The following is a 20,713-nucleotide window of genomic DNA, read 5'->3' on the forward strand; positions in this document are numbered from 1 at the left end:
CTTTTATTTGTTTAGCTTTTGCCTAACCAAAGAGCTAAATTATCTATGCATATTGACCGCGTGTCCCATTTCTTGCTTGAAGCAGGAACTCAACGTTTTATGAATGGTCCATTAGCATGTGTTTTTAGGAATCATATCGTGTCAACAAAAGAATAAAACAAATAGGATGGGCAAGGCACTGTGCCAAGCAACTTGGACAAACACTGAACTTCAGCTCCAATTTTCTGAGTTACAATTCAGTTGGGACAAGATTTAAATACATTGGGGCGCCTGGGTAGCTCAGTGGGTTAGGCCTCTGCCTTCAGCTCAGGTCATGATCCCAGGGTCCTGGGATCCAGCCCCCAGTCAGGCTCTCTGCTTAGCAGGGAGCCTGCTTCCCCCCCTCTCTCTACCTGTCTCTCTGCCTACTTGTGATCTCTCTCTGTCAAATAAATAAATAAAATCTTAAAAAAAAAAAAAAAGTTAAATCATTATGGGGTGCCTGGGTGGCTCAGGTCATGATCCCACGGTCCCGGGATAGAGCTCTGCATCGGCTCCCTGCTCAGTGGGAAGCCTGCTTCTCCCTCTCATACTTCCCCTGCTTGTGTTTCCTCTCTCACTGTGTCTCTCTCTGTCAAATAAATACATAAAATCTTTTTTAAAAAATTAAATCATTATAAATGAGCTACATTAGAAAAAAATACAATAATATAAGAACTGACAGCAAGGTTGCAAGCTGCTTGTTAATTGCCAAAAAAAAAAAAAAAAAAAAAAGCCCAATGAAGTATGACTAGAAACAAAGAGAATTAGAACTGAAGGAGCAAGAAGGGAGATGTGGAGGGAAGGACTGAAAAAGCTACAAGAAGATGAGAGTTTTAAAGACAGACAGGTCAAACTTAAATTTGTATTTAGGAAACCATGAGAAAGGAAATTTGCTTACCTGTGGTTACATAATAACTTCAGTGAGACGTATGTGGTAAGGAGACAGAGAAATTGGAATATTAAAAAAAAATTTTAATTGCTCAACAAAGTACTTGTAATAGTGACAAAATTTTGTGTGTTAGGTAAGTGGGAAGTTTACCACAGTCAAGTTCTCCAGAGGTCTGTCCCATATACTTTTATGATTGAAATGATTGAATTGTTCTGCGTGGGCACTGTCTACTAGACAAAAGTAACTTTGAGTACTTGAAGTGTAGCTAATACAACTGAGTAACAGAAATTTTTATTATTTTATAGTTAATTTTAATTAATTTTTATTTTAATTTAAATAGCCACGATTGCGAGATGATTGAATGAAGCTATTCTAAGAGATACCTATGAAACTGTTCTATGATCAACATATTTAAAAGATATATATCGGGGCACCTGGGTGGCTCAGTGGGTTAAAGCCTCTGCCTTCAGCTCAGGTCATGATCCAAGGGTCCTGGGATGGAGCCCCAAGTCCGTGCTCTCTGCTCAGTGGGGAGCCTGCTCCCTCCTCTCTCTCTGCCTACCTGTGATCTCTCTCTGTCAAATAAATAAATAAAATCTTAAAAAAAAAAGTAAAAAGAAAAAGACCAGGTTTTGGGGGGGAGCAAGAATCAGGTGTTAAATACTATTCTCAAACTCAAACAAAAACATGTAAACTCAAGAAAAGGAAGGAGACTACCATTTCTCTAGTGCCTACCACATGCCAGTGTAGTGTAGTGTAGTGTAGGTGCATTGAATACATTCACAGTAGCTCGTAGCCTTACAGCTGAGAAAAATGGACATTCTGGACCTTATTCATACACAACAACCTAAAATTACTAATTGATTACCGGTAAATATCAGTGGTAAAGCCTATTTAAAAATTTCAAATAAGGAAAAACATTTTTACTGAAATATATGAAGACTAATATTGATAGCCAGTAAATATCATTGTAATTATATCATAGTTAAAGAAATTTTGGAAAACAATGACAAAAATTTATTATTTTCTCTTTGCATTTCAAAAATAAGTTACAATATCATCTCTTCTTTAAAAAAAGAAATTTATAAGAATTTTGGAAGAAAAGCATCAAGGGAAAACTGGATTTCATGTGAAATCAACAAAAGTGCTTATCATTTAAACAATTGTGCATTATAGGCTACATGTTGTAAAGCCTTGAAAAAATTTAATCTGCAAATGCACAGCACATCTTTTCTCTAGTATAACACCGATTTATAATCATTGTTTCAAACCTCAGAATTTTCAGCTGTTTTAGCTACATGTAATTCATGTTCAAATGTGATTTTATATGATTTGACACATGGCAAAACTGTCATTATTGAGTGATTAAAAGTGTTCTACAACTGATTGTGGTGATAGTTGCACAATGCTGTGAACATATTAAAAGCCATTTAACTGAACATAAATAGATGAATTGTATGAAATATGAATTGTGTCTCAAGGAAGCTGTTTAAAATAACTAGACGGAGAAGTCATAAAGTCATTAGAGAAAGCAAATTTCTTATTTTCCTTGCATATGTGGTATTTCACATGACTGAGTTATAAAGAAATTTTGCTTTCCCAGCATTTCCCAATATTTCTGTCCTGATTTGGTTTCATGCAATCTTTTCTCTCTTCTTGAAGAAAAGAAATTAACTGCTCTAAACATCAGCCTCAAATTTTCAGGCTATCAATCAGTAATTTTGTTTGACAAAGAATAAAAGTTGCCCAGTCTCTACAGTGCAAGAAAATTATACATTTTCCACTAGATGGCACTGGCGTGCAAATAGTGTTGTTATAAGCTTCAGATTCTCACAGCAATAAAATTATTAACACTGCCACATTGTTTTTTTTTTTTTTTTTCACTTTGATTGGTTTGGTGTAACATAAAGAAAAGTGGAAAATTAAAACAAGATACTTCTTTAACTTGCTAAGATCCAGGGTAAACAGAGTCCTTACTTTACAGATACAGGATGTAATGCAAGGAAAAATTATCACAATCTTTTGTGCTAAAGCCAGAGTGAGAACCCACAATTCCTGACTCTTAGTTGCTATTATACAAGTATACAATATAAAAAGCGGGATAGTGGATACCCTGGTCAAAGGGAACAAGAAAATTCATCTCCATCGTGCCATTGTACACATATTAGCTCATCTGATCCTTAAGCTATGAGCTCCATATATATTATTTCATAAAATCCTAGGTATATAAACCCAATCTATTAACTTCATAAGAGAAAGAGAAGGATCATTTTGTTTAATACCATATCACTTGAGTAAAGCACAGTGCCCAACACACAGTAGACAGAAACATTCGGTCCTTAAATAAATGGATGAATTAACTGAGCTTAATAACTACCCCATTTAGTAGGCAATATTATTTCTCCTTGCAGCTGAGGAAACTGAAGTTGGAAATACGAAATACGAAGTAACTTGTCTAAACTCACACAGTTCAGTGGCAAAACCATTTAACACAATCCGACATTATTTTGCACTATATATTTACATGTAATTTTTCCACAATAGAAGAAAGCTCTAGGAGGACAGGAAACATGTTTTTTCTTTTCCTTATGGTGTATCTAGCTCCTTAGACAGAGCTGGCACACAATTGGCACACAATAAATAGTACTTACATGTTTAAGCTCAAAGCAACCCTAATCTTAGCAACCTGGACTTGAGCATTCAAAGAGTTCTGCTCCTGGACCACATTCAGTTTCATACTTTTCATTTTATTCCAACTCCACTACAAAATCCAGATCTTGTTTCTGGATTTCTGCTAGGTTTCCCACTGACCTGTTCTCAAGTCCCTTTAACAAGAAGCCTTAGAAGTCAGTAAGCATTCCCACTTTGCTTCTCCTTGAGATTTCTCCTAGTCCCTATAGCTGAGCAGTCCACCCTTTCAGCCCTCAAATCCCCAGGGGTGCTTGTGGAAGTTGAGCACATCAGCAGACGGACCTGGTTCTGGTTTTGGCTCTGTTATTTGTATCCCTACTGTCTTTGGCTATTCCAGAGGCCTCGACTTCCTCATCTCAATTTTCTCAACAAATGAGGCTCGAATTGGATGATCTCAAATAAGACTATAGGGTTTTTAACTTTACCCTATAGTTGTCTTCTACTCAGCCCATAAGCAAGATGGCAAGTTTTGGGGGGAGAATGCTTGGGCTCTAGGGGTGGGAATAAAGCCAGCGCTGGGAAAGCCTGTGCACCAGACAGGGCTGTTCTGGCCACAAGCAATGCGGATGGCACCCTTGACATGTGAGCCTCCTTTCCGCGAGATTGGGCTCCCGGACCAGGTCGGCCTCCCCACCACCCCGCATCGCTAGGGGGCGCTGCAGGCCGCTCCCCGGAAGCTGGTACCAGACGCTGGTCCGCCGCCCGACTCTGGCGTCTTCCGGAAGCGGAGCGCCGGACCCGCAACGGCTGGCTGTACGGGAGCGGCGGTGGCGGGCCAGGTGGCAGCGAGGAGACCTTAAGGGGACCCGGACGTGGCTCCCGCGCCGGGGCGGAGCGCCATGGACGAAGCAGGCAGCTGTGCGAGCGGCGGAGGCTTCCGCCCGGGCGTGGACAGCCTGGACGAGCCGCCCAACAGCCGCATCTTCCTGGTGATCAGCAAGTACACGCCGGAGTCGGTGCTGAGGGAGCGCTTCTCGCCCTTCGGCGAGATCCAGGACATCTGGGTGGTGCGGGACAAGCACACTAAGGAGTCCAAGGGCATCGCCTTCGTCAAGTTTGCCCGTAGCTCGCAGGCCTGCAGGGCCATGGAGGAAATGCACGGCCAGTGCCTCAGCCCCAACGACACCAAGCCCATCAAGGTGCTGGTGCCCGGGTTGTGGTCCTCGCGCTAGTGGATAGGGGTGGGGCCTCCCGCGCCTGAAGCTGTGTCAGCGTGGGGTCGAAGTAATGCATCCGCTCCCTGGGGCGGCCTGGGCAGCACCTGACCTTCCCGGGGCGGGAGGATGGCGTTCGCGACAGGGGTGCGGGGTTTGGGCGGTGCGGGGGTTTGGGTGGTGCGGGAAGAACGACCGTCCGGACTTGTGACTGGATCTGCCCCCACTCGCGCTGTCACTACTCCGGAGCCCTGGACTCCACCGCCCACTCCTGAAGCTCCAGTCTTATAACCCCGTTTCCATAAACACGGGTGTTTTTGTTTTTAATTTTTTTATTTTTTTTGCTTTTCTTCAGTTTATTACTGAGCTTAACCACTTGATAAAAGTGTGTTAAACTGTGGCCTCTCTGGTGTTGGGCGTTTGCCCAGTACCGGACGAAAGGGTACATGTAAATAGTGTTTGAAGGTGACTATAACTGCTGCTATTGCGTGTTTGTCACACTGTTGTGTTTTTTAAGATCTTAACTAAGCCCTCTTTGTGAAAGTAGTAATACCTTTCGTTTTGTTATTGCCACTTTTCTTTGAAAGCAACCAAAGTAACCTGCCTTAAGCAGGGCCAAATCATCGTGATGGTAGTATGGTTGTATTGTTACTAAATGCTTCTTAGTTCACCCTGGAGGCATTTATATTGTTTCAGCACTTAAACTTGTGTAAAATTAAGATGACTGGCAAGTGGCAGAAAGGGTGATTTTTGAGAGTTACTTGACTTAATCTATGCTTTTAGCACAGTGCTTGGCAAAAGATAGGCCCTCAGTATATCCTTATGGTCAGTAGTAGCCACAGTATCATTCCTTACTGGCTGTGAACTCAGTTCCGGACCGGATCCTGAGGCTCTGACAGTTACTTTAATAGTATCCTCACCTGTCCTGTAATTCTGTTGGAGACTTCCACAAAATTCCCTTCTCCCTTGACGTTTTTTTCCTTTTCTTCCTCCCATTTACTACAGAAGACTGGTAAGAATATTATTAATATTGACTTACACAAGTGAAATACTGAGAGATACATCAGTCTCCGGAGGTCTTGCCTATCCCTCCATCCACAAAAGAGTGTATCAGCATTACAGTAGACCATAGACATTCCCTTTATTTCCACTTCCCCAACTCTCTGAAATGGAGTAGAATAGGTCATTAATAAAATTTATTGTAAGTCCACAGCATATGGTAGATCAGGGGTTGACAAACTTTTTATGTAAGAGGACAGATAGTAAGTATTTTAGGCGTTGTGAGCCACATACAGTCTCTGTGACCTATTTGTTGTTTGTTTGTTTGTTTTCTAAAGATTTTATTTATTTATTTGACAGACAGAGATCACAAGTAGGCAGAGAGAGGGGGAAGCAGGCTCCCCGCTGAGCGGAGAGCCTGATGTGGGGCTCGATCCCAGAACCCTGGGATCATGACCTGAGCCGAAGGCAGAGGCTTTAACCCACTGAGCCACCCAGGCACCCCAACCTATTCGTTGTTTTTAACAGCCCTTTAAAAATGTAAAAACGGGCGCCTGGGTGGCTCAGTTGTTGGGCGTCTGCCTTTGCCTCAGTTCATGATCACAGGGTCCTGGATCGAGCCCTGCATCGAGCCCCACATCACATTGGGCTCCCTGCTCAGCAGGAGACCTGCTACTCTTTCTGCAACTCCCCCTGCTTGTGTTCCTTCTCTCGCTGTCTCTCTCAGTCAAATAAGTAAATAAAATCTTTTAAAAATAGATAAATAAAATAAATAAATAAAATGTAAAAACAATTTTTAGATCATGGGCTATAGAGAAACAGGAGGCTATGGTTTGCTGACTCCTGTCCTAGATTGATAATTTGTATCTCCTTCTAATTAAATTAGCCAGAGAGGGTTTTTGTATTTTGAGTATAACCGCAGACGTCTGTGGACAACCCAAAAAAATGCCCCAAATCCTAAACCTACATAATTCCCTTTTCTTGATTAAATTCCTGCAAGAGAAGTGAAAGTCCCAGCCCTGAAATGTACCCTCCCTTTTAGCCACAGAGAAGTTATTCCCCAAAATAACTGAAGTTTAAGTTGTTTTTTCACATTTTGGTCCACTCAGAAGCCAGAAGTTTGTTGCAGTGCAGGACCGAGCTAGGCAGTCTAAGTTCATTTTCAGTGGGTTCAGCTTGGGTCTGTCTTCCACTGGATTGTAGTTTTTTACTTGTGTTTGTTTTTGTTTCTTTTGTACTTCCAGTTAAATTAATTCAGCTTCAACTTCTCTCGTGTAGTTTGCTTTTGCAAAGTTCCAAAGGATCTGTAAGACACATAAGAAAATTATAGCCCTAGGCCTACAGCCAGAAGACTGGCTAAGTAAGAATTATTCTGCGACCAACAACATTATCTTCAGCTCTGCAAGAATGCCTCTTATTTAGAGCTTGTAGTGTGAACATGAAGTCTCAGGAGAAATCTCCATTCAGTGGTTAATTATACATGTGTTCTTCTCAGACACTGCCTGCCTTATTGGAAATTTGAAACACTCCAGTCTTCTAAAATTTAGAAGTTTGTGACTGATGACACCTCTGGTCTCAAATCTTACTTGAGACTCTTTCTTTTCCTTGTTTCTTATATTCTTAAAGGTTTCCTATTTCATTTTTCTATTGATCATTCATTAGTGATATATCCCCTAGACTGACTTTCTAGTGGGTCATTTTTGTATTGCTTAGTACTGTATTACTAATACCTCATACACTGCTCGGCATATAGCATAAGTTTATTGAGGGAGTAACAGTAGACTCTTATTTAGGAATATATCTCCAGCTATATCTTGTAAAAAAGGTGCTACACCTCTATGACAGCTGTTTTCTAAGCAAATATACAATATTCTGTTTCAGTACTTTTGAAATCTCATGACTTTTATAAGTTCTCAGTCCTCTGGGTTGCTGCCTCCTCTGGAATTCCATTTCAATGGTATACAGCCCCCACTCCCCCTTTAAAGTAGAAGAAGAAAAAAGAAACCTTAAGGGCTTCGTGTGGTGATTTATGTTAATTTTATTACATGTCTTCAAGTAATAAAAAACAAAACTAGTCATTAAAATTGTTATCCTTATAGCTCTATAAATAAATCCACAATCCTAATTAGAGATTTTAACATTCCTTTAGGATAATATAAAACTGTAACAATTTTATAAAGTAATAAGTAATAATCTCATATCATAATCCAAGTAATAATAATCTGAGTAATCTAATGTCACAGATGATGTTTCAGTAAAAGTAAATTGCTAATAGTAGAAAATGGAGCCTCAGGTAGTCTGGTGCATTTTCTTGCTCACATAAATCACTTGATCACTGAGATTATCCAGAATATGATTATACTACCTTTTTTAAAGGTTCATATTAAAAAGAAAACAATTAAAAATAATTACATTCTAGACTTAAACCCAATTATATCAATAATTACATTAAACATAAGTAGACTAAACATGCCAATTAAAGGCAGAGATTATCAGGATTTATTTAAAAAAAGAAAGACCAAACTAAGTACTGTTTAAAAGAGGCATGTAAAGTATAAAGATACAAAGTGGTTGAAAGTGAAAGGATAGAAAAAGCTTGTGTGATGTCATACAAAATGGTGTTCAACACAAGAAGTATTAACAGAGATAGGGCAATTTCATGGGAATAAAAATGACAGTCAGAAGTACATAATGATCCCACATGTTTATGAAGCCAATAATACAGCTTCAAAATACAAGAAGCATTATTGTATAGAACTAAGAGGAGAAAGAAAAATTTGCAATCAGGTTTTTATACTCCTCTCTTAGTATCTGATGGAACAACTAGACAAAATCAGTAAAGATGTGATACTTAACACTTTAATCACTGTAGTTGGCATTTATATAGTATTGGACACTATACTCAGCTATTGCAGAGTACACATTCTTTTTCAGTGCACTGACTTGCTCTTGGTAAACCAAAGTGCAAAAGTAAAATACATTTGGAAAAAACAATGCAGACATTGGTATTATCTCATATTAAAAAAAAAAAAAACCATTGCAGTAAAGATAATTTTTTTTAAAGATTTATTTATTTATTTATTTGACAGACACATCACAAGTAGGCAGAGAGGCAGGCAGAGAGAGAGGAGGAACAGGCTCCCCGCTGAGCAGAGAGCCCCATGCGGGACTCAATCCCAGAACCCTGAGATCATGACCCGAGCCGAAGGCAGAGGCTTTAACCACTGAGCCACCCAGGTGCCCCATAAAGATTACTTTAAAAAAACTTTTGACAAAATCCTATTACATTGTGTTTATCCTAACATGAATCTCATAATAATAATGAAGTAAGTGTACCTAAGAAATAGGAAAACAGTTAACTATTATTTTTGGGATTTTGTTTCTTAGGTTTTCATTGCTCAGTCCAGATCATCTGGAAGTCATCGTGATGTTGAAGATGAAGAACTCACAAGAATATTTGTTATGATACCAAAGTCCTACACAGAAGAAGATCTACGGGAAAAATTTAAGGTACTTATGTTTTCTAATCAACTAGCATCTGTGGTAACTTAGAATCCTAAATTGTTTCTATGGTTACTAAATCTGAAGTGTTGTTTGTGTTAGGTCATAAGATTGATGCTAGAGAATTAAATAACTGTTTTTAAGTCATCTATTTCCATCTAGTTTTAAAATATTAAACCTAGAATAAACTAAAAAAAAAAATAATAAATAAAAAGGTGGAAAATATAAATGATGGTGTTTTCTCCCCCTTTAAGGAAAACACAGATTCAGGAAAATAAAGTATAAAGCCTGGAGTTTTAAATTAGGTCACATACCCAATAGGTGGTGGACAAAGATTTAAACCCAGGCTGTCTGAATCTGGAAGCTGCTCTTGGTCTTTACACTTTCAAAGTACCCTCTCACCACTCTGTTGCTCTCATGTAGAGGGGAGTCAAGTAAGCCTGAGTGTGTGAACCATATTATCTAGTATTTATTCTAAGCCTATGGCATGTTGATGTACTTACTCACAGAAGGGCTCATCCTTCATGGAATATTAGTCCTAAAATTAAGCCTTAGGAGGAGTTTTATTTATTTTATTTATTTTTAAAGATTTTATTTATTCATTTGAGAGAGAGAGAGAGAGGGAGAGAGGACACAAGCAGGGGGAGAGGCAGCAGGAGAGAGAGAAGCAGATCTCCGCTGAGCTGGGAACGCAGCATGGGGCTCAATCCCAGGACCTAGAGATCATGACCTGAGCTGCAGACTTTTAACCATCTGAGCCACCCAGACGCCCCTGAAGGAGTTCTATTTAAAAGGAAAAAAACTACAGCTCTGAACCATATAGCAAGATTATATTCAGTGAAATTTAAAGATAATTTTACATCTCTTTTTAGCCATTGACTTTTATATACATGATATACTTCCACAAAAATTATTAAAAATCAATTCTTAAATTATTTTGAGTTGTAATTTTTTATCCTTTTTCTACTAAGTTTCCCAATACTATGAATCAGGTAGGCAACAAGCAAGAAAGAAAAGAAACAAATAGTAAAAAGTAATTTCCAAACTTTCTCTGTCCTACCCCAAGAGTTGAAAAAATAACAGCTACCAAACGTATATATTCCAAACTTCCTCCAATAGTAAGAACTTTTTACCTTTTTCTGAGTGAACAAATATGACATTTTTATCCAAATGTATAATAATTAAGTTGTTAATTGGTTACATGAAAATTTTATAAAATAAATAATAAACACGAAGGGGGCGCCCGGGTGGCTCAGTTGGTTAAGCATCTGACTCTTGACTTTGGCTCAAGTCATGATCTCCAGTGTGTGAGATGGAGCCCTGCGTTAGGCTCCTCATTCAGCTCGGAGTCTGCTGGAGATTTTCTCTCGCCCTCTCTCTGCCCCTTCCCTGCTCACACACATGCAGTCTCTCTCTAAACAATAAATAAATAAAATCTTTTAAAAAATAAATAATAAACACTAAAAATTTATATCCCATATTTCTCCATAGAATTGACTTTATGAGCACACCAGTGTTTTAGTGATATACTTTGAGAAGCTCCTCTTTAAAGGAATACACAGTTACATCCTGTGAGAAGGCAAACAGCTGTAGCTAATGTTTAGTGTATCCCAGACACTTTAGGTCTATTAGTTCATTTAACTCTTAGCTAAAGGCAGACGCTTAACAACTGAGCTTCCCTGGTGCCCTTCATATAACTCTTAAAATAACCCTTTGGAGTAGGTACAACTTTTAGCCCGTTTAGCAGGTAAAGAGATAGGCACAGAGAGGATAACTAAACTGCTCAGTTAATAAGGCACTGAGCAGGGGCGCCTGGGTGGCTCAGTGGGTTAAAGCTTCTGCCTTCAGCTCAGGTCATGATCCCAGGATCCTGGGATCGAGCCCTGCTCCCCAGCAGGGAGCCTGCTTCCCCCTCCCTCTCTGCCTGCCTTTCTGCCTACTTGTGATCTCTGTCAAATAAATAAAAATCTTTAAAAAAAAAAAAAAAAGGGACTGAGCAAAAATTGGGATATAGAAGGTTCAATTCCAGTTTGTAATCACCACTGACCAAGACTTTGAAGCTTTCAAAACCATTTACACATTCTTACTCGCCCTCCATGACATAGGCAAATTATTTGATTTCTCAAAGACCTAGTTTCTTTGTCTGTGAAATAAATAGTATAATATATATAATATATATTAGTGTATACATAAATATTATATATGTGTATATCTATACATACATACATATTACACATATATCCTTGAGGGATTATTGTAGCAATAAGGTAATGTATATAAAGCAAATGCTCAGCAAATGAAAATGAAAATCATTATTTTGGTTATGTTATTATTCACTTATATTGTTAGTATGGTTCTTTTTCTAGTGCCTCATTAGTTTGTGACATTTTGATTCTATTATTAAAAATGGCTGTGAATTCTAATTCTGATTTCTAGTCTTGCAAATAAGGGGCACAAATAAACTTTAAGTTCTGAAATAATCTGTTCAGTTATTGATTTTGACTCCTCTAAGATCATTTCTTTTAACTCTCATAGGTGTATGGAGATATCGAGTATTGCAGCATTATTAAGAATAAAGTAACTGGAGAAAGTAAAGGTTTGGGCTATGTTCGATACTTAAAACCATCACAGGCTGCCCAAGCAATAGAAAACTGTGATCGAAGTAAGGATGTGTTCACTTAACATGTTAAAGACTTTTTAAAAACTTTTAATTATTCTAAATAACTGAATTTAACATGTGGTTTTACTAATAAGCATACTTGCTAATTTAATCCTAGCAATACGAATTTAAATATATGTATATACCTAGGATGAAAATTATTTTGGGATTGTGATTAAGCTTTCATTGAGGCACTATCTTGAAGAGAAATATGAGCAACTGCATTAACTTAGCAAGTGAAAATACTGTTGGCACATTTTGGTTATTATTTCTATAGTAATTAAAAATTTTTTAAAATCTTTAAAATTTTTAAAAATTGACTTACCCTTTCCAGCTTTTAAAAAAATTTTTTTTTCTTTATTTAAAAAAACCTCAAGTTTTCTGGTATATTTGTTCATATTTAAACTACACCTTAAATAGAATTAAGTATATGCTAATAAACATAAAGGTTAAGGATGGGACTTAGTATAAATTTTGCCTACATAGGTAACTAAATATATGTTAGGTTAATTTTGAGCTAGAGTGACATTAATTGGATTTTGTGCTGTTACTGCTATATATAATGAAGAATAAGAATTTTAAAGCAGCCAAGGAAAATATCCATTGTTGTCATACTCCTAGTTATAGTGACCTTTAGAAATAAGGATTAGTTAAATTAGTAGGTTTTAGGATATTATAAAGATCTATATATACTGGAAAGAATTACTGCTGATCAGTAGAATTCTTAAATAACCCTAAGGTACATATCAAAATTTCCTCTCAGATCCTTCTGTATTTCTCAACCAGCCAGCATTAATTGAGTACCCGTGGTATACTCAGCAATATGTTAAGTAAAAAGATACAAAGGGAATAAATATATAGCTTTTAAGGAACTTAATTATATTGGGTAGCCAAGCTCTAATAGGCAAAAAATAGTTAGAGAATAATAGAAGACTTTTTTAAAAGGCTCTTTGAAAGCAGGGAGTGTTTTATTTGTCTGTTTCTCTCATTCCTAGTACCTAGTACAGTTATAGACCCTCTGTAAAGATTTATTGAGATCTCTATCAAAGAAACTGCCATTTATAATAGACTCAATAGAAATTAGCCAAATGAGAAAATGTTCAAAAATGTGTGGTATGGTCCAGCAGTGGTGAGAAACAAGTGCATTGAGAACATGAGAACACCTCTAGAGGTAAGATTGACATCTAGTATAGAGTACAGGACAGAAGGTGAGAGCAGTGTTAACAAAGGCACAGAGCTGGGGGTAAGCATGTCTTTGCTTAATACTGTGAAGGCAAAAGTCTGAATAAGGCCTAATTAATCCTATTGAGAAATTAGGAGACAAAGTTAATTAAGTCCATTGGCACCACATATGGGAGGTTATGAAGAGTTCAACCTCAGGATTCCCTTGTAGACTGCTTTAAAAGGAGAAGAATAACTGTTTCAGGACAGTTGCTCTAACCACAGTATCAGGGATGGATTTTCAGAGAAAGAATTCAGAGTGACTTGGTTTTATCCTTTTTGGAGCTACTGAATAATTTGATGAAAGCTCTGAACCCTCTTTGAAATATGCCCATGTGCATATATACATAAGCGTATTGTTTAAAGTTTCAGAGAGTTCATGGAATCTTCCCACTTTTTGAAGCTCATCTTCAAACCCCTACTTAAAACCTTTGATCCAAAGGCAAAGAGACCAGTTAATGAGTTGTGTTGGAATTAATTGAAGGGAATCTGACTTAGAAACAAAGTCAGGGAAGTTAGAGTAAACGACAACATCTTGTAAGTGTATTTCAAAGGAAGAATCTTGCTGACAGGTTGAATGTGAAGAGCCCTATAGGATTTTGATATTGAGCCAGGAGAACAAACCAGGATGTTATTTGTAATAGGGAGGAGACTGGAAAGGATAGGGTAGAACTACTGATCTTCAATGTCTCCCTTGACCATAACTTGAGATTCTTGCTCTTTTTATTTATTTTTTACCATCTTCCAAAAAACAAAGAAGTAGGTATGATACAGATGGCTTTTGTGTAGATTTTGTTTTGTACAATTATAGTTCTAAAGCTAAGTCAAGCACTAGCAATAAAGTGTATTTGCAGGTGTGCTAAATTTGCTGTAAACTTTGAAAGTCATAGATTCTCTTTTTCAGGTTTTAGGGCAATCTTGGCTGAACCTAAAAATAAAGCATCTGAATCCTCGGAACAAGACTATTATAGTAACATGAGGCAGGAGACATTGGGACATGAACCTAGAGTAAATATGTTTCCATTTGGTGAGTAAGCTATCCTTTCTTTTAATAGTGTATGTAATATATACAGTCGGATTTGGATTTTATAAAATATTCTTTTATCAGTAGTCTGTAAATCTCACTTAGTGAATAAAAGTTATTGTGGGGTTTTTGAAAAGTTTGTCATGACTCCTCATGGTCTTAATATTTAATACTTGCATATTTAACGCTATGTGTAACATAGAAAACCAATTGGAAATTGTACATTATATAAGCATTGTGTATTATATAATATATAAGCATTGTTTATAGAATTCTATATAATTTCCAATTATAGTTTTCTATGGTCAGTTATGTATTATCTAAATATTAAACTACATCACTGCCAGTTTTTTTGAGCAAACTTCTGCCTCTGTAAGGACCAAAAAGTATGAAAGACCTATACTGATAACCCCTCAGTATGAGTCCTAAGATTTTATCCCTAAGGTACTGCTGCTTTAAAATTAGGGCTAGAGAAAGGAAAGGAATGACAAACGTAGAAGTTAACGAAAGGGAGAAGTGAGTGATAAAAGTAAGTCCTATAAATATTATTTAGCGTAATCTTTGTTTTAGGCAAAATACTTGCCATATTTTGCAGGTTTGCATACTAAACATATTCCTCTGAAGTTATACTACACATTTCTGCTTATATTTATGTGTCAAAAGCACAGTGGGAACAGTTGTCTGTTTTCACACCATTGGTCCCTTCTGATAGTGCTAATGGCCAAGAACGTGCTACAAAATATAGTGCCTTAGTCAAATGCAATGGACTTAGTCACAGCTCATCTTACTTACTTGAACCTAAAATGTTACGTGAACTCTTGAATGTATAGAAATTAAAAGATGTACTTTTCTTTTTATATTGTTGGAGAACAACAATCTGAGTTTTCAGGTTTTGACAAGAATGACAACAGAGGCCAAGAAGCTATCTCCAAACGCCTGTCAGTTGTATCAAGAGTTCCTTTCACTGAAGAGCAGCTTTTCAGTATTTTTGATATAGTACCAGGATTGGAATACTGTGAAGTTCAACGAGATCCTTATTCTAATTACGGTAAAATAATGTCTATTATTTTTTAATATACTGTGTTTTGTTAAAATATCTTTTCTCCAGTGGCGCTTTTTATGTCAAATACTCTTTCTATGACAATTTTTTGTTTTCTTTTTCTCCGTTTTAAACCTTTAATTACAGTGATACCTTAACAAATAAACCCCTGAGAATATATCTCCTTTATACAATGTCACATATTTTTAAAAAATATTTTAACTCCCACAAAATAGAGCATTCTGTTTCCAGTTATATAACCAAAATACCTCAGAATGGGATCCCTGTACTCCTCCTGATCAATGTTAGGCAAAGTTCTGAAACCCTTCGAAGTTTCCTCGTCATCCCTAAGTGTCTCTCTCTCTCTCTTTTTTTTTTTTTCCCAAACTTTATACCCAAATTGAAACTCCTTCCCTTCACTTCAAGCATCTAATTGCTCTACTTCTCTCTCTACTTCTTCCCAGTCTTAAGTGAAGCAAGGCTCTGGGGTGCCTGGGTGGCTCAGTCATTAGTTAAGCATCTGCCTTTGGCTCAGGTCTTGAACTCTGGTATCAAGCCCCATGTCAGGCTTCTGCTTAGTAGGAAGTCTTCTTCTCCCTCTCTCTCCCCCAGCTTGTTCCCTCTCTCTCTCAAATAAACAAGTAAAATCTTTTTTCTTTTTTTTTTTTTTTTAAAGATTTTATATATTTATTTGACAGAAATCACAAGTAGGCAGAGAGGCAGGCAGAGAGAGAGGAGGAAGTAGGCTCCCTGCTGAGCAGAAAGCCCGATGTGGGGCTTGAACCCAGGACCTGGGATCATGACCTGAGCCGAAGGCAGCGGCTTAACCCACTGAGCCACCCAGGTGCCCCACAAGTAAAATCTTTTTTAAAAAAATTTGAAGCAAGGCTCTAATATCAGCCATTTGAACTTACTAACTAGTTAATTGACTAAACCTAATATCTAGTGTTGGCTTAACCATCTTCTTAATTTTTTAAGTTTTTTTTTAAGGCTTTTTAAAAATGGAGTTATTGTGGCATAATGGAAAATGGTTGGCATTCCCTTTCACATCAGACTCAGGTGCAAATCCTAGCACTGGCATGCGGCTCTGACAACTTGGCAAACTGCTTATCCCTTCTGAATCTCTCTCTCTTAAACTATAAAAGGGGATTATTAATACCTTCTATGTCAGGGTTAGGTAAGAATTAGGAATGCTGTATGTAAAAATACCTAATGCAAGTCCTGGCACATGATAGGCACTCAGGAAATCTCAGGAGCTTATTGGTTTGCTTTAGAGAATTGGAGATGAGGGGTAATATGGAGAGGTCATACTTGGCATCTGTTCTAGTACTATGGATAGACTCGATTTAGTCCTTATGGGGTGTGATGGATGTAAGGGGAAGTAGAAAAGTGAGTCAAGTCATCTGGGCTGGTAGGCCTGGAATGGTGCCACTCTTCACCCAGATACATGCACTCAACTCACTATTACTCTACCCAGCCCTAGTCTTTTAGTATAACTGCCCATCTGAGCCTACTTTGGACCATCTCCAACCCTAACCCAGCCTTAGACTATCATTCTGTATTCTGATTCTAAGGCACACAGTTTGTGGTTTTTAGCACATTCATTGTTATGTATAATTCTGTTTGTTTTGTATTTCTTTCCCTTTTATCTGATATGTTGAAATGTGTTCCTTTACCTTCTGTAACTTTTCTCTGGTTGAATGTGTCTGATAAAAAAAATGTATGTGTTATTGGGACCTTTTTATTAATAGAGGTATCATCATAGAGTTCTGTCTGAATTAGTTTTATATGTTCTTTTGCTTTCTGAATTTTAATTTCATTAAAATGTTGGGGTGCTTCAGTTTAGAGACGAACATGAAATTATAGCAGTGTTTTCTCCCAAGTGTTTCCTCCAAGTGTTATATATATGGGTTATATAGTCTATATGTATTATACTATATTATATTATATTATATCATATGTGAAGGTTATATATTATGAAAACCTTTTGGTTCTGTTATAAGCGCTTGGGCTATCCATATATGGACTCTGGTATAAAATTACCCCCCCACTTCAGCATCACCCTCCTGAATTGAAATCTTTCTCCTTAGCTGAAAGCTCTCCAAAGAAATGTGAAATATGTGACTTCTAATTTGAGAGCCTCTGTTCCCTACCTTTTGTTTTTTTATAAATATCATTTTTCCTTTCGCTAGCACTGCAGCGAGCCTGATGACTGTGTGTTCTTATCAGACTGTATATTCTCCTCATTTCATTTCCTACTCAGTATGATAGGGAAAACTTTAAAATTTCAAAGCAGATTTCAAAGAATAAAAATTTAAGAAGAACTGGTTTTAGGTATATCTATCATATAAGAAACACCCATATCTTAAAATTAAATTCATTGGGCAGAACTTGCTCCAATAATTAACATTTTCCTTAAAATATGTTTATATTTTTGCCAAAATCTGGTTTGGACTTTGTGGGAATATAGTTGTTGTACATATGTATAAGAAAACTTTGTTTTCTGGTCCCTTTGACTCTGTGTTTACTAGTTGTATGATACCAGGCTATTTCTATATTGCTTCATTTTGTGGCAAGACAGGCTTTAGGTACCCTCTTTTTTTCTTTTTAACTCCTGATATTCTCTACTTTGTTTTAGGTCATGGAGTGGTTCAGTATTTCAATGTAGCATCAGCTATTTATGCAAAATACAAGTTACATGGGTTTCAGTACCCTCCTGGGAATCGGATAGGTGTTTCCTTCATTGATGATGGGAGTAATGCAACAGAGTAAGTACCATCTCAGGAGGGTCTAAAGCAGGGTTCTGGGTGTACATGATAGGATTTGAAGAATAAGAATGGAAATCAGTTGACCTCTTGGGTGAGGAAGTCACACAAAACAAGTTACGGGTAAGAAACTGAATGTTTCTGGTTTTCTGTAAATCATCAGTTCTATTCTTTAGTCTCCTTAGAAAAATGGCAACGCAGATGGTAGCAGCACAGCTTGCATCAATGGTGTGGAATAACCCAAGTCAGCAGCAATTTCTGGTAAGTACATGAGAACTTAACCTCTATGATACATCAGTAGGTTATAAAATAAATGTGGCCTTTGTTTATTACCTATTAAGAAACTGTTCAGAGCTACAGTACAAGATCACATAGAAGTCATGATATAGATCTCTTTAGCTCTTGGCTTAAAATCCTTACAGTGCAGTTTTTCTTCTTCTTATTTTGTACCTAACTCTTCAACAGCAATTTGGAGGAAATTCTGGATCACAGTTGCCTCAAATCCAGACAGATGTTGTACTTCCATCATGCAAAAAAAAAGCCCCTCCTGAAACTCCTGTGAAAGAAAGACTTTTTATCGTGTTTAATCCTCATCCTTTACCTTTAGATGTATTAGAGGATATATTCTGGTAAGATTTCAATTCCACAAAGTTACGTATTATAATACAATTTATTTAAACCAGGCATTTAAGCCCTCTCACAAACTTGAAACTTTCTATATCCAATACTTAACAGATAGAAATGATTTGTACTGCAGTTTAAAAAATTCCTATTTATATCACCTTTTAAAATATATGATCATTTCTCTCTCTTCTTTATTATTTATATATCTTAAGTCTCCACATAGAATTTCCTGTTATTTTGTTTTGAAGATATAAAACATAGTATTGTTTTTTAAAAGTTGCATGCATAAAATGGACAAATCATTTGTTTCTTTATAGAAAATACATATCTGCATAGACCTGCCGTGTAGAATTCTTTTTACATAACTTTTCCTTTGTGATTGTAATTCAACTGAACAGAGTTGAATTATAGAAATAATTTTCTATCAGAAATAAAAACAAAATAGAAAACAGCATTTCTATTTTGTTAGCACTCTGTTGGATCCTTAAGGATTATATTGAGTAAACAATTATTTGATTATAAGTAAGAGTACATAATAAATATAGAAAAAGGAAGGCTCTTGTTTATTTTTGTGTTTTTAATAGAACTCCTTTATTCTTATTTCTTTTTGGTCTTTTTCCTATTTGCCTTATAACAATGTTAGCAAATTTTGAAAAATAGGAAGCTCATTGAAGAGTCACACAAAATACCAGTAGTTCAAATATTTTGTCTTTTATTTAACTGATTCATGTAGTTTTTTTCCTAAACATTTCCTTTATGCCAGGCAGTTGTCATACTAAGTGCAAGAGACATTGCATAAACCAAACATATGATGTAAATAAGACATAGTAGTTCTTGTCCTCTGAGAGCTAATCTCCTGTGGGAGACAAATGAGTAAGTAGGATACTACAACCTAGTGAGGTTGGTGTTGTGAAAAGGAATATCCAGGCTATGAAATAAATAAGGGAAGTATCTACTTCTAAAGCTCTAAGAAGCAATGTATAATTAAAACAGATAAAAACAACTTAGAGAAAAAAGGATGTTGTGGGGGTGGTTATTCCTGCAAGAGAGAATGTGAAAGGACATGTTTAGAATATGGATTTGAAAGGGAAGGTGAAGTGAGAGAAGACAAGGCCCATCTTAGGAAAAGCCCACAGGCTATGTTGGGGAGTTTGTCCTTACCCTGGATGGAATCCTTTGGATGGAAATGATCATATCTGTGTTTTGGAAAGATCACTAGGAAGGTAAATAATAGATTAGATAGGGACAAGCCCAGAGGGCAGGGAAACAAGTGAGGAATTTAGAGCATTCCAAGGAAAAGATAATGACTGGCTGAATGAGGAAAGAGACCTGAGTGAGAATGAAAAGAACTTGACTAATAGAGCACATGTTTGAGAAGGAAGATTGACTTGATGGGATGTGGGGAGAGGAGTGGAACTGAACAGGTTGTATTTTTATCAATTTCATTTGATTTTTTTTTTTTTTTTACTTCGTTTCAGTCGTTTTGGTAACCTAATCGAAGTTTACCTTGTGTCAGGAAAAAACGTGGGGTATGCCAAATATGCAGATAGACTAAGTGCCAATGATGCCATTACTACTTTACATGGAAAGATCCTAAATGGAGTCAGACTTAAAGTTATGCTGGCGGATTCCCCAAGAGAAGAATCTAACAAACGACAAAGAACTTACTGATTTTTGAGGTAAGCCCTTTTTAGTCTGAATTTTAATAGCACATTGGCCAGATATTATAACAAGAAGAATATGTGTGGAGTTTCTTTTTAGGGATTTGGAAGTTGTCAGTTAGAAGCATTGTGACTTAAAGGTTGGCTAATAAAACCACGGGTTGGGTTAATTTCACAATATATTTTTTAAACTTGAACTTTATAAACTTAAATGTCTTTGATGTTTACTGAGAGAATTTTTTGCCCTTCTATGAAATAAAATCAGCTTTTAATGTAGAAAATTAAACTGGGTTTTTTTGTTTGTGAATATCTTAAATATTAAGAATTTGACTTTTTACCATATGTTTAGCTAACCTCAAAATTGAAATAGTTCTAAAGATTTTTAACTTGAAGGATTAATGTCTTGAGTTAAAACTTAAGGTAATTTATAATAATCTTTATAAAGAGTGTTTTGACATCTCACTA

The 20,713-nt window shown here is 36.8% G+C and overlaps 1 protein-coding gene across 1 annotated transcript; it reads left to right on the forward strand.

Annotated features, from left to right (window-relative positions):
* The first annotated feature begins 4,319 nt into the window (after positions 1-4,319).
* LOC111142987 (RNA binding motif protein 45) lies at positions 4,320-20,266 on the forward strand. The gene is made up of 9 exons (XM_022496367.1): positions 4,320-4,740; positions 9,142-9,264; positions 11,791-11,917; positions 14,040-14,162; positions 15,028-15,207; positions 17,837-17,966; positions 18,140-18,224; positions 18,429-18,592; positions 20,066-20,266. Exons 1-9 carry the CDS (start codon positions 4,441-4,443, stop codon positions 20,256-20,258), a joined length of 1,425 nt encoding a protein of 474 aa, XP_022352075.1. The 5' UTR covers positions 4,320-4,440; the 3' UTR covers positions 20,259-20,266.
* Positions 20,267-20,713: the final 447 nt, after the last annotated feature.

Source organism: Enhydra lutris, unplaced genomic scaffold (genome assembly GCF_002288905.1).
Source record: "Enhydra lutris kenyoni isolate GAN:26980312 unplaced genomic scaffold, ASM228890v2 scaffoldscaffold1, whole genome shotgun sequence".
Lineage (NCBI taxonomy): Eukaryota > Metazoa > Chordata > Mammalia > Carnivora > Mustelidae > Enhydra > Enhydra lutris.